Raw genomic sequence first — 12,230 nt, 5'->3', positions numbered from 1 at the left:
AAGGAGCAGGTGTCTCTCTACTGCCATGAATCATCAGGAAACATCTGCTATGCACCAACCGAATGCCAGAGAACTGACAGACTGACCAAAGCCTCCCTCCTCAGAATGAGTCTGTCTAAGCAGTGTGAACTCTGACAGTACACAACGGAAACACTACACGAAGAGCAGAGCAGGGTCTGCACTTGCAGGGACCACTCTGAGGCTCACGAAGAACCAGTTCATTAACATCTGACTCAGTTTCTCCATCTGCACCTGAGGATGTTTGCTGCTTTGCAGTTACTAAACAGAAGCAGCATTTGCAAGTACAATGGCTCGCACAGTAAGGAACTCAACAAAAGCTACCTACTTCATTAACAGCAACCTGTCTTTTCCCACAGTCAAGAGTCTTCAAAGTTTAGCTCTACTTAATAACCTTCAGTATTAACTCAGAAAATGTACAGGACAATGTCTGGTATTTACGACAAACAGTCTGGAGACGGATGACAGGAGAGCAGGTAAACCATTACTGTCACATGGTAGCAGGTAAAGGAAGTTCTCTGTGTAGGCAAGAGTACGGATATACAACCATTTATGTTTCATATTAAATCTGACAAACTCAAAGATAACTCTGTAGTTCCCCTTCTAAATATTGAAAAAGGAAAAAGTAGAGTTAAGAAAGTCTTAACCACAGACCTTCCTGAGATTAACGTTTATTTCTGAACCTAGAAAGAACTACCTAAGGGAACATGGATTCTACATAGTGAATTATTTTAAGAATTACTTCATTACCAAGTTCAACTCTGGTTACTGAACTCCAGAACCACACACACTTTCCCAAAACCCTTAAAAATAAATAAATAAAAACCACTGATGACAAAACCACACCTCAGAAAAAGAAAAACCAAGGAAGTAGTTCATTCAAAATAGGAGAAATACTTGAATATGTGAAGAAATAATAATAATAATAATAATAATAATAATAATAATAATGAAAAGGCAACATGTGTCAGTAATTTTTAGGAGGGAAAGTTTAAGGTAGATAGCACCTGCATTCCTCAATAAGTCTCACTTCAATTATAAGGGTAATGTTTGGTAACCATTCCAAACAGAGTGTGAGCCATTTATTCTATAAATATTTAAAATATATTTGCTTACCTTAAGAGACCGATGAACTCGTTTTGATTTTAAATCCCAAATATTAACAGTGTTATTTAGGCCTCCACTTGCCAAATACATTGATGTGGAATTTAAATCGACACATGTCTGCTTTTGCTAGTAAACAAACAAACAAAATTAGCGTAACAGGTCCCAGAGATGATGCAGTCTCACCCAACACAGTAAGCATGACAATGAATTTGCTGAATTAAAAGCAGAGATGCTGATACTCGGCAACTAAAAATTTCGTCTCTCATCATCCTTCATAGAGAACCAACAGCTTATTCATCCTATGACATCAAGAAAATCAAAACTTGGTGGTGTTTCCTATGGAGGCAGTGAGAGGACGCTCTCCATCAAGCATGTGCTCAGTGTCTTCCCTGCTCAGACCTTCTCTAGGATCTCTATACAGCTCTAAAGTTAATCTCTGCTCAGACCTTCTCTAGGATCTCTATACAGCTCTAAAGTTAATCTCTGCTCAGACCTTCTCTAGGGTCTCTCTCTATACAATGTCCTAAATTTAATCTCTGCTCAGAAAATGCTAAACATAAGACCTTTAAATAATTTCTAAGCTGGGTGGTGGCGCACGCCTTTAATCCTAGGACTTGGGAGGCAGAGGCAGGCGGATCTATCAGTTCGGGGCCAGGTTGGTCTACAGAATGAGTTCCAGAACAGCGAGGGCCACACAGAGAAACCCTGCTTTGAAAAACCAAGCAAATAAATAAATTCTAGCTTAGCCTCCCATTTTACAGATGAACAGAGATTTTTAAACAGGTCAAGTCTCCTAGCAAATCTCACCTCACGGAATCTTAAGCATCTCAGCAAATCCAGACCTTAGGGCTAGGGGTGTAGCTTAGTAGCTGAGCATTTTCTGAGCAACTGTGAGGCTCTGGGAAATCTACCACCACATACATATGTATAAACATAAAAACAAAATAACCTGGTCTCCCATCCTTCCTCAGTTCAGCCAGGGCACAGATTAGCCCTCAATTCCTTGTCACCCTGGTCCCAACCTATCAACAAGGTATGTAAACTCCAACCCTACAATAAATTCCACATGCCTCCCTTCATCCAAATCTATTACTAGTACTAACCCAAGCTTTGAACTTTGCTCAACCATGGCAGCAGTCACTTATCTAGTTTTTGTTTCCACTCTTGCTTTCTGAAAGCCCCCATGCCCCATGCCCCATGAATACAGTGGGCAAAAATTTAAAAGAAAAGAATTAAAAACCAAGCCAGAGTTGGGTATAAAGATTTTCAATGGCTTACAAGCACACCTTGAAGAAACCCCAAGCCCATCAATGTGCCGTCAGAGCCATATTTGTCTGGGCCATCAAATACAAAAAAAAAAAAAAAATGGAAAAATGAAGTCCAAAGGAAAGACTTAATGACTTTACCAAACGGTAAGCTGCGCAGGCTGAGGCAAATCAGCTCACATTTTGGAGAAAAGTACTACATCACCTGTTCCTACCCTGAGAGGCAGGCATCCCCACAACAGTCTGTGCTCCAAAGACTCTTCAGGTGTTCCCCTTCTCACACCCCCATGGACGGTGACCAACAGTATTAACTAACACGTGTACAAAAGAGCAAGACACACAGCACATCAGCGCTTCAACTCCAGTAATAGTTCTCCCAAACACCATCGTATCAAGAAGATTTACTTTAGAATCTACTTGCACTGCAAATCTAAGTTTTCTAATAACCGTTTTAAAAAACTTCAAAAAAATAGATAAGAATGGTATCCACCAAAAATTAATACACTGGGATGCCAGCTGTCAAAACAAAACCTATACTTAGAACTGGTTTACCTTGTTGATAGAAGACCTTTCTATGTTAGTGGATTATTAATGCATCTAATGAACTTAAATAATTAATAGAAACTGTATGGTATTATAGAAATCCTATACCCATAGGACAAAAGAATCAAAAGACACAATTTTTAAAAATTAAATTTCAAAGTTATTCTGTAGTCCCCAAAGCCATTATAATACTAATACCAAGATGTCCACTTCAAAGAGGAAATTTACAAAATTAAAAACAAAATAAAGAAGTCAAATTTCATTCTAAAAATAATGTTAAAATAAGTAGGGTGGAAATCTCTTTCCAAAAAGAAAAGGCCTGAGAGCTTAAATAGCATTGAGTTAACAGGGCTGGGACTTCACCACAATAACGACCAGATACGCCGCAAGAAATTCCTAGCAAAGGGAATCACTGTTTGCAAAGGCTTTTAAAACTACAGCACACTCAAAATTGGAACTCTGACGACCTCATCTGTCTTCCTGCTTCATAACGTAATGTTTTAAAGTGGGGAGGGCTAAAACTACACAAATTCACTAAGTCCTCAGAATTATTCACATTTGTAGACATCATCAGTTAAAGTATTAAAACATAAAACAGAATTTGAAGTATAAAAGTACAAAGTATACTTTTTTTTTTTAAAGTGTGAGGAATAGGGCGTTGTAATAATCCAAACACTAAGGCAGTAAAGGTAGATGGTTCTCTATGACTTCAAGGCCACCCAGACAGCCAAGACCACAGAGAAAGAGAAAGAGAGAGAGAGAGAGAGAGAGAGAGAGAGAGAGAGAGANGGGGGGGGCGGGGGGGGGGGGGGGGGGGGCGCAGAGGAGCTAAACACTGATTTTAAAACACAGCGCATGAAACAGCATGCAGTGATGAAGCTGGAGGCACTGATTTGGTTTCGACATTAAATTCAACAGCAGCTTGCTGGCCACTTTTCAAAGGACCCAAAGACCCCAAGACTGCTGTAACTCTTGTCCTGCAGAGCCGCAGTGACCCACTGACCAGGTCATTCTCTTCTACTGAACTCCGTCTCCTCAGACTCCCACTCTACTCTCAATCATTCTCACTACCTAAGCTTGCTCGCCTGGGCTGAAGTGACATTTAAGCTTAAACTAACTAACTAATTAAATAAATAAATACCCCACACAGAGAGAAGGAAACAGCAGCAGCATTAGCAGCAAGAAGAGAAGGAGCCACAACTTTTTGTCTGGGTGTTACTCTTTGAAGAGCAACTTTTGTGAAGGTGTGAATGGAAAAGAATCCAGTATTATCCCGAGTGAACCTAAAAAACAAAAGGATGAAGAAACACATCCACTGTGTGCTATGGGCCCAGGACTTACTGAAGAGCTCATCTGCTCCAGGTGCTTAAGGAGGCCCCTGCAGAGCCCTGAGTCCTAAGTGGTTGGCATCTAAAATGGAAGGGCATCTTCAGGGCTAGTCTTTTGTTGATGACCTGCACTCAGTCAGCAGAGAATTACATCATGACGGTTCATATGGTCAGGTTAACCTAGTGACCTAAGTCACCCATCAGCAGGAGGGGAACTGGAACTAAGGCCTCCTAGGACTCAACATAATGTCACCTAACAGCCTTTCAAGTAAGCATATACACGCCACCTGTTACTGTAGTATTTGGAACTCAGGAGAAAAAAATGTGTTAAAACACAAAGAGCCAAGACAAAGAAGTCATTGTCACTTAAGCAAAACATATTTCAAATGGTTTAAAAAGCAAACAACTTACCCCTTCAGCAAGCTCCAAAAGCGGGACGGGTTTACATTTGCAACTTGACACCACTATTTTGTCTCCGCTGGAAGACGCTGTCACTAGGAAGTTATCTGAATGAAGAGTTAGGAAGCATCCAACAGTCCATGGGTACCCACAGCCCCCAACTACGGTCATAGAGCAGTCAAGTAAGCCAGGGCCAAGACAGGAACACAAATACAGCTTAGACACAGCTTTTAAAATGGTTCCTGTTACCAACTGCTAATTCTCTTTTTCAGGAGGGCAGGGAGAACCATCCCTTCTGGCTATGCTATCATCTGAAAACTACTTAGCTCTTGTGAAACACTACTCCCTTCCCAGGGTGGGCCAGAAGGTCTAATTTTATCCTTTCAGAAGTGAGTACACAGTAAGAGAACACGCAAATAACAACCAGCTCTGTCATATACAAAGTCAGTTTATGGGACTCATTTATTAAACCACTGCTCAGTCCCAGCTGCAGTTAGACAGCTGGTATCCATGCCACTCTCCTACTTCTTCCAACAGAAGAATGAAGACCGATGTTTTCTCAGGACTGAAGTCACTGTCATAGGTGCTTCAAGCAAGAATATATTAAGAATGAGTGTTATAGAGTACAGTAAACACAACTGATTGTGGTTTTAAAAAAAACTGCTTATGCTATGCAAATTTAAACTTTAAATTAATCTTCACTTAAAATTTTAATTACATTACTCTATATAAATTATACATGAGTAATAAGTTAACACAAAACAGGGTATTTTAAACCAAAATGATTACATGATGTAATCAAGAGTAAGAGTCTGATTTTGAAAGTCATAGTGCATTAAGATATCCGAACACTTTACATGTATATGGATGGATGCGTGTGTACCGCTATGCATGCACACCAACACATCACGTTCCGGGTATGGAGGTCAGAAGACGCTCAGGGAAGTCATTCTCTCCTTCCACCAACTGGGTTCAGCGAATTCAGCTCATCAGGTTCAGCAAAAAGCATCTTCACCCCCTGAGCCACCTTGCTGTCTCCAGAACATAGGAACTTTAAACTTTCAACTTTCAGGAAGCAAAATCTATGCATGGAAGCAGTGGAAACTTCTGGATAAGCCTTACTATATTATTTTGGAGAGTGTACATAGTATTCAGATATTTTATGAATAGATCATTTTTGTTGTTGTTTCTGAGAAAGTCTCAAATATCTTAAGCTGGCTTCAAAACTCATTTTGTAGCCTAGAATGACCCTGAGATTATGATCCTCCTGCCTCTACCTTCCAAAAGCTAAGATTACAGGCATGTACCACCATGTCTGATTTAAGTGGTGCTTACAACCAAACCTAGGGCTTCATTCATGTTAGGCAAGTCTCTAGCAACTAAGCATCACTCCAGCCAATCAATGTATTATTTAAAAAAATAAAGTTCATCTATTCTGAGCTCCACTGGGATGAGGCTTGCGTAGGTGTATGTGGTGGTGGGGGAGGCGGTCACCTTCCACCCTAAGAATGAGTCTCCGGTGAAGTCAAGGATGAAGGGTCACTGTCTTCTCCCCTAAGAATGAGGTCTCCAGATAACAGGTAAGCTGCCATTAACATGAGCTGCTCATAAAAAGAGTCTATGTTTCTCTGGTTTGTGGATTCAAACCAAGCAGCAAGTGCAGAAATCCACAGAGCTAGCCGCCCATGCCCTTCCCTGCAAACTCAGGTACAAGCTTACTTTTACAGTCCGAGTATCTGCACATCTCTAAACTGAGCAGGCCCTGGTTCAGAGCAAGCTGCGCACATCATTTCTAGGGGAAATAAAACGGTTCCCACCAACACAGAGCCACAGTGAGAAGCCACTGGCTTCTTGGTTCACATTTCACCCAAAGGACACAGACAGAGAACCACAGGAAGAGGGGAAGTGAGTTTCTAAGTTTTTCTTGTAGTTTTGGGAGTATGAGAGAAGGGCGGGACATCACCTAAAGAAACTGAAAGAATGAACTTCCCTGGCACCTCATACTAAACCTGTTCTTGGATCTTTCATGCTGGAACCTAAGTCGCCAAGTCTAGAACTCTGTTCTTAAGTAACAACGGGCATGGAGGAACCACAGCCTCTTTAAGAGTGAGACTGACACCATGCTCTCAGCACAGAAATGGGAGCAGCTCCCCAAAGTCACACCGCACTCCCTCACTGCCACACCAGCCATTAGTGCAAGCTCCTGGAAACACTCCCTGAAACGACGCTAGGCAGAAAAAAACACAACCTATTTCTTAAACCGTCTCAGAAAAAAAAAAAAACTATAAACACAATTAAAACCTAAAAATAGAGAGGATCAACTTCATACACTTGCCACTCTCCTTAAAATAGCTTCCACATGACAGGCTGGAGAGTCCTTCACACAAGTTTGATTAATAGAGCATCAAAGTAATTGGTTTCACTGCTGCTCCAATGCAAAAATCAAGGGATGATCAAGAGGGAAATTTAATCCAATAAGAAAACTTGTCATTTGTTATGTATGTGCAAGAACAGGCATTTGAGATTAAAAATTCCTAACACATTTGTTCATAAATCAGTCATATTGTAAAGCTTTGTCAGTCTTCCTTTTATCAGGAAGAAATTAATACTCTGATACTGGTAAAAACCAGACAATTCTTAACACTTACGGTTGTTTCAAAACAGTATGTGTTCCACAGAAGATGAATTTCTAGCCTACCAAAGACATCGAGAAAACTAAGAGCGCTTCATCTACAGCAGAGGCCCTCAACTTGAGGCATCTGGACCACCACGACTGGGAGTTTAAGGCATTTCGAGGCTGGGCAGAAGAGGCCAGGAACATTTCCCAGGATGCCCAGGAAAGTCCCCACAACAAGGACCGGTCAGACCAAAATGTTAACAATGTGAGGATGATAAACCCTAGCTGACAAGCTCCCATCACACCCATTCACAAGCTCACCAATACAGGGAGCATGCCAATCAGAAAAGCGCAGGAAAAACTCAACCCATTTTGTTTGTTGGGAAATGATACTGTTTTCATCAGACAGGAAAGACAAATCCAAGCATATCATCAGGAAGATACAAATGGTGGACAGTTTTTTTGTTTTTATTTTTTTAAAATCTCCTCCCCATCTTGCTTCTGCCCCCAAGTGCTGACTGAATTCCGAATCAGATTCAAATACCCAAATAGAGATACAGAACATCAGTCCCAAAACTCCCCAATGCTCTACGACCCTCCTTATTCTGTGTAAACTGCACACAATAGAATTCTACTGCCTGTATCTGAAGACTAATATACAGAGGAAATAAGAGCACATGCATATGTAATACTTTTATCTATATTTTTTAAATCTATGGTAGCGACACAAAAATACTTTTCTTTTTATGGCCCAATATAGTTTTACTAATTACTGAAGACTAGTGAAAAGTTGTTAACTTTTTTTTAAAGGATACTATTGCTGCTCCAACATATCGAACTGATTCCGTGTGGTGACGTGTGGGGGTTGAATTTATCCACCAATGTCATAGACGAAGCATCCCATATTCTAATATCATCACCTGATGAAGCAAATCTGAGGTTTTCCTGCATGGCTGAGCCTATAAAAAGTTTAGAACAACATACACCATTATGGGAAAGCAATCTTTAAAAGCCAAAATGAAAATAAGTGTTTTATTCCAAACAGCACACACTAGAGAGATCTGAATACCAGACAAATCACATACTCTTAGCTCATCCTTCCAAGAGTCTTCCCCAGCAACCCCAACAAGTTCCACCTCCTCTGCCCACCTTACGGACAGCTATACCAGTGCAGATCTCCTTCTTTCCTGTCTGGGACCACTGAGACCTCAACACTGGCCTTCGTGTGTCACCCTCACCTTGGTGTCTCCTCACCTGCTGCCCCTCTACCTGGAAAACTGCCCCCAGGTTCCCCTAAACCACCCCCTTATCATTCAGGTCTCAGCTCCAACATCCCTGCCTCTAAAAGGAAGGTTCCCTATCTACTGTGGCGGAAGCAGCCTTTTACCAGTTACCCTGTATTCCACCACCGAATTCAACTTTGTTCATGAAACTTCTGCTGTCTTATTTGTCCCCATAACGCCTGCCTCCCATTATAGGAGATTTAAAACATTCCTGATCCGTAAGTGCTCACAAAAAAGTACCTATGTTCTCGTCTTTTAAAACATGTACCTAGAGTCTCAATTCCATTGTCTCAAGTTTTCCAAAGTCTAAAATTACTAGCATGGTTAAAGAAGTTGTCACTGTCTTCCTAATACCAACTCTTTTTTTGTTTTTGTTTTTCGAGACAGGGTTTCTCTGTTGCTTTGGACCCTGTCCTGGAACTAGCTCTTGTAGACCAGGCTGGCCTCAAACTCACAGAGACCCACCTGCCTCTGCCTCCCGAGTGCTGGGATGAAAGGCGTGCGCCACCACCGCCCGGCTCTAATAACAACTCTTCACTTTTTACTCGGTGTGATATTCCAACCCATAATTCTAACAAAGTGATGCCACAAGCCAAAGCCAAAGTCGTCCAGAAAGAAATCCAAGGGGCTGCCCCAAGCACTCTGAAGAGCGGAGCAGCAGGTGGTGTGGGGAACAGTGCACACACAGGAGAGAAGAGAGCAGTACATAGACTGGCACCCTCGGTATAGGTGGTGCGAAAGGACTGTATTATAGAGGCTGGGCCAGGGTGGTGTATGCCTTTGATCCCAGCACTTTGATCCTGAGGCAAAGGCAGGCAGATGTCTGTGAGTTTGAGGTCAGCCTGGTCTTCAGAGTGAGTTTTCCAGGTCAGCCAGGGCTACACAGTGGAAACCTTGTCTCAAAACACAGAACAAATAAACAAATAAAAGAGTATTGTATTATTGTCCAATAACAAACCATCAACAATACGTCTAATTCTACTGCCAGTCCCTAAACATTAATACAGCAATGAATTTTGATGAAGTGAGCTCCAGTAAGCTTTTTCTTGTAAATAAAATCCAGGGAGAAAAGCCAGGGCAGCACAAGCATTAGGTACTATTATTTTAAATCAGTGATTTAAAAAAAAAAATCTATGGTAGCCGCACTGAATACATCTTTTTATAGGTCAACAGAGTTTCATTGATAATTGAAGTCTTAAAAAAAAAAAGAGGTGACTTTTTTTAAAGGATTCTATTGCTGCTTCAACATATTGAACTGAGTACACGCGATGACGTGCTGACCAACAGTGCTCACTGACAGGCCCCCATTTCATCAACAAAGCACCACACTTATCTCTAACGGGCTCCAGAGGACAAGATAAAACGCTTAAAGTAGAAACCGTTCATTCCAGAGAGAAAAGAAAAAAAAATATGCTTTGGGGAAAAAATGCTTTAAGAAAACAAAAATATTTAACGTTTAGGGAAAGGCTAAAACTGTTAGCCAGAAACTCCCGGGACTGCGGGGTGTGCTGTCGAGATACAGTAGTATATGGGTGGCTCAGGGGTAGACGTGCCAGGAGCAGCTCAAAACTTGCAGTCACCTGTTGAATTGTAGACAATGTTTCTAGCCGCTGACAGAAGCTTGTACCCTATGCCCCCACCCTAAAAGCAGAACTCTTCAGTGCAGTCAACACAACTCAGTAGTAGGAGTCGCTACTGTAACCCCACTTAAGGGGCAGCAGCTACGGGACAGGGTGGATCAAAATCCCCAAAAGCTACCTTAAGCGACCCGCCCAGGTCGTCTCACGTTTCCCTCGCTTGACTTCTGGGATCGGACAATCGGTCGCTCAGGCAGGGTCCCGCGAAAGACGAGCGACAGCGACCAACTAACTGCAACTTCCGCTGCAAGAGAGCGAGCTCTCCGGGGTCGCACCCCAGGCCCAGGGCGGCTGCGGACCCGAAGGAGAGCAGGCCGCCCCGGGCAGCTCGGCCCGCAACTCTTCGGGCCCGTGACCCCGTCCAGTCCCGTCCCGGGCCACTCTCCGCTCGGAGCGCGCGCCCGCTCGCCCGCCCGCCGCCGCCCAGCGCCGGGATGTAGGCAACCGACCCCGGAGTCCCCCGCTGCGGCCCTAAACCGGGGTGCTCACAGTTTGCCCCGTCCGGCGGAAACTCACGTCTCAGGCGTGGGACCACCCGCTCCGCGGCCGCGCTTCCGGCTCCCGCCTGGACTGTTAAACTTGGGCGGCCGGAAGTCCCGCCTGCGTGACGTCACGGGGAGGCGGAGCCCGGAGCGTCGGCTCAGTGCCTGCTGTGGCTGGGACCTCAGCACTGGGGCGATGCAAGGGAAGTTTTCCTGTCCTGGAGCTCTCGGGCCTTGGGGGTTTGTTTGCCAGACACCGTGTTTTTAAGCTGCCTGGTGTGTGCTGGGTTTAGCCCTAGAGGAACAAGAGATCTGTGACCATACAGGTCCCTTGGCCTGATGGAGTTCACCTTTCCGGGGAGCTAGTAGCAACAACTCTATATGTAAATGTCAAGAGCAAAGGATGTCGAGGCCAACATGCGCAACTGTCAGTTACCTCAAAAAGGTATCCCAGTTATCGCAAGGAAGATGTGACAAAGTCCCTAAGAAAGGGACTCAATATGGATGTTGGTATAGGAGAGGAAGCCATGGGAAACTAGTAATTGAGACACATCTAACCCAAACCGAACCCTAACCCTGGATGTTGAGAACAAACTCGGAGGTGGGCTGGGTCGGTTCCGTGAACACTATCTCAGTGTTATTCTTTTGAAGGAAATTGTCTCGGAGTGGAAAGGGGCCAATGAACTTGTAAAGTTTTTTCTGCCAGATAAACCTCTCCGCCGATGCAATAATTTAAATCAGAACAAATCAAACCGGATTAGAAAAAGCCCAGGCTTAAGAGATGCCAGCATTTCCCAGGGGCCCTCCAGGAAAACACAGAGAGGGGAAAGGAGAACCAGGAAGACCACGTGTTCGCTGGAGGCGCAGTTTAAATAGCCCGTGGGAGTGGTCTTGACCCTTCTTGGGGAGGAGTCTCCCTTTGGCCCGCTTTCTCGGAGGATATGTCCTTTAAAACCAGACTTTAGTTGATTGGTATCCTTTTGAGCCAGGAGAGTTGGTACCATTGATGAAGTCCCAGGAGCTGGTGCAGGTGTTGGCATTGTCCAGAAGGACCTCTGTAAGTTGGCTTTGGCCAAGACAACAGGGGTGACCTGTAAAATTTGCTTTAAAATGGTGAGGTTAAAAATAGGCTCTGGAAACTGTTAGTATTTTTTTTTTACCAGACCTGCTTTTTTGATAAAGCAGCAGAGCTTTTTTTTTTTTCTTTCTTTCAGAAACTTGCAGATATCTGTAAGACAACTGGAACAGGAATATTTTAGAAGACAGTTAAAGGGAATTGGGAACTGTGGATCTCTGAAGATACACCTGAAACCTGTTAGTCCTGGATGATGAAGCATGTGAAAGAGACTGTCTTTTTATCAGGAAACTTAACAAATGAAGTAATGAGTTACCAGTACCCTAAGTCATTAAATGCCACTAGACAGATCTAAGAAGGTTAAATGAGCAGAAATGAATGAGACAACCTTTCTAGCTACACAGGCAATACCAAGTCTCTCCATAATAGTCGTTGGCTAACACCAGTCTTAGAAGCAGCGCTTGCTGTTAGCCGCT

General features: G+C 43.2%; 1 protein-coding gene across 3 annotated transcripts in view; it reads right to left on the bottom strand.

Moving 5' to 3' along the window:
• Window positions 1-10,805, bottom strand: part of Nedd1 (NEDD1 gamma-tubulin ring complex targeting factor) — a 36,685-nt gene extending 25,880 nt beyond the window's left edge. Inside the window, exons 1-4 of one of the 3 annotated variants that reach the window (XM_050145713.1) lie at window positions 10,714-10,805; window positions 8,093-8,236; window positions 4,673-4,767; window positions 1,135-1,251 (exon numbers count right to left, since the gene is read on the bottom strand). In XM_050145713.1, coding sequence (XP_050001670.1) covers window positions 1,135-1,251; window positions 4,673-4,767; window positions 8,093-8,228 — 348 coding nt within the window. In that variant the 5' untranslated portion in view covers window positions 8,229-8,236; window positions 10,714-10,805. The other 2 variants (XM_050145714.1, XM_050145711.1) reach the window with 2 other exon arrangements.
• Window positions 10,806-12,230: the final 1,425 nt, after the last annotated feature.

This window comes from Alexandromys fortis, unplaced genomic scaffold, assembly GCF_014885135.2.
Source record: "Alexandromys fortis isolate MF-2015 unplaced genomic scaffold, M_Fortis_MF-2015_v1.1 scaffold_50, whole genome shotgun sequence".
NCBI classification, from domain to species: domain Eukaryota; kingdom Metazoa; phylum Chordata; class Mammalia; order Rodentia; family Cricetidae; genus Alexandromys; species Alexandromys fortis.
Note: the sequence above shows the minus strand (reverse complement) of the source record. Positions and strands in the feature narration are given on the sequence as shown.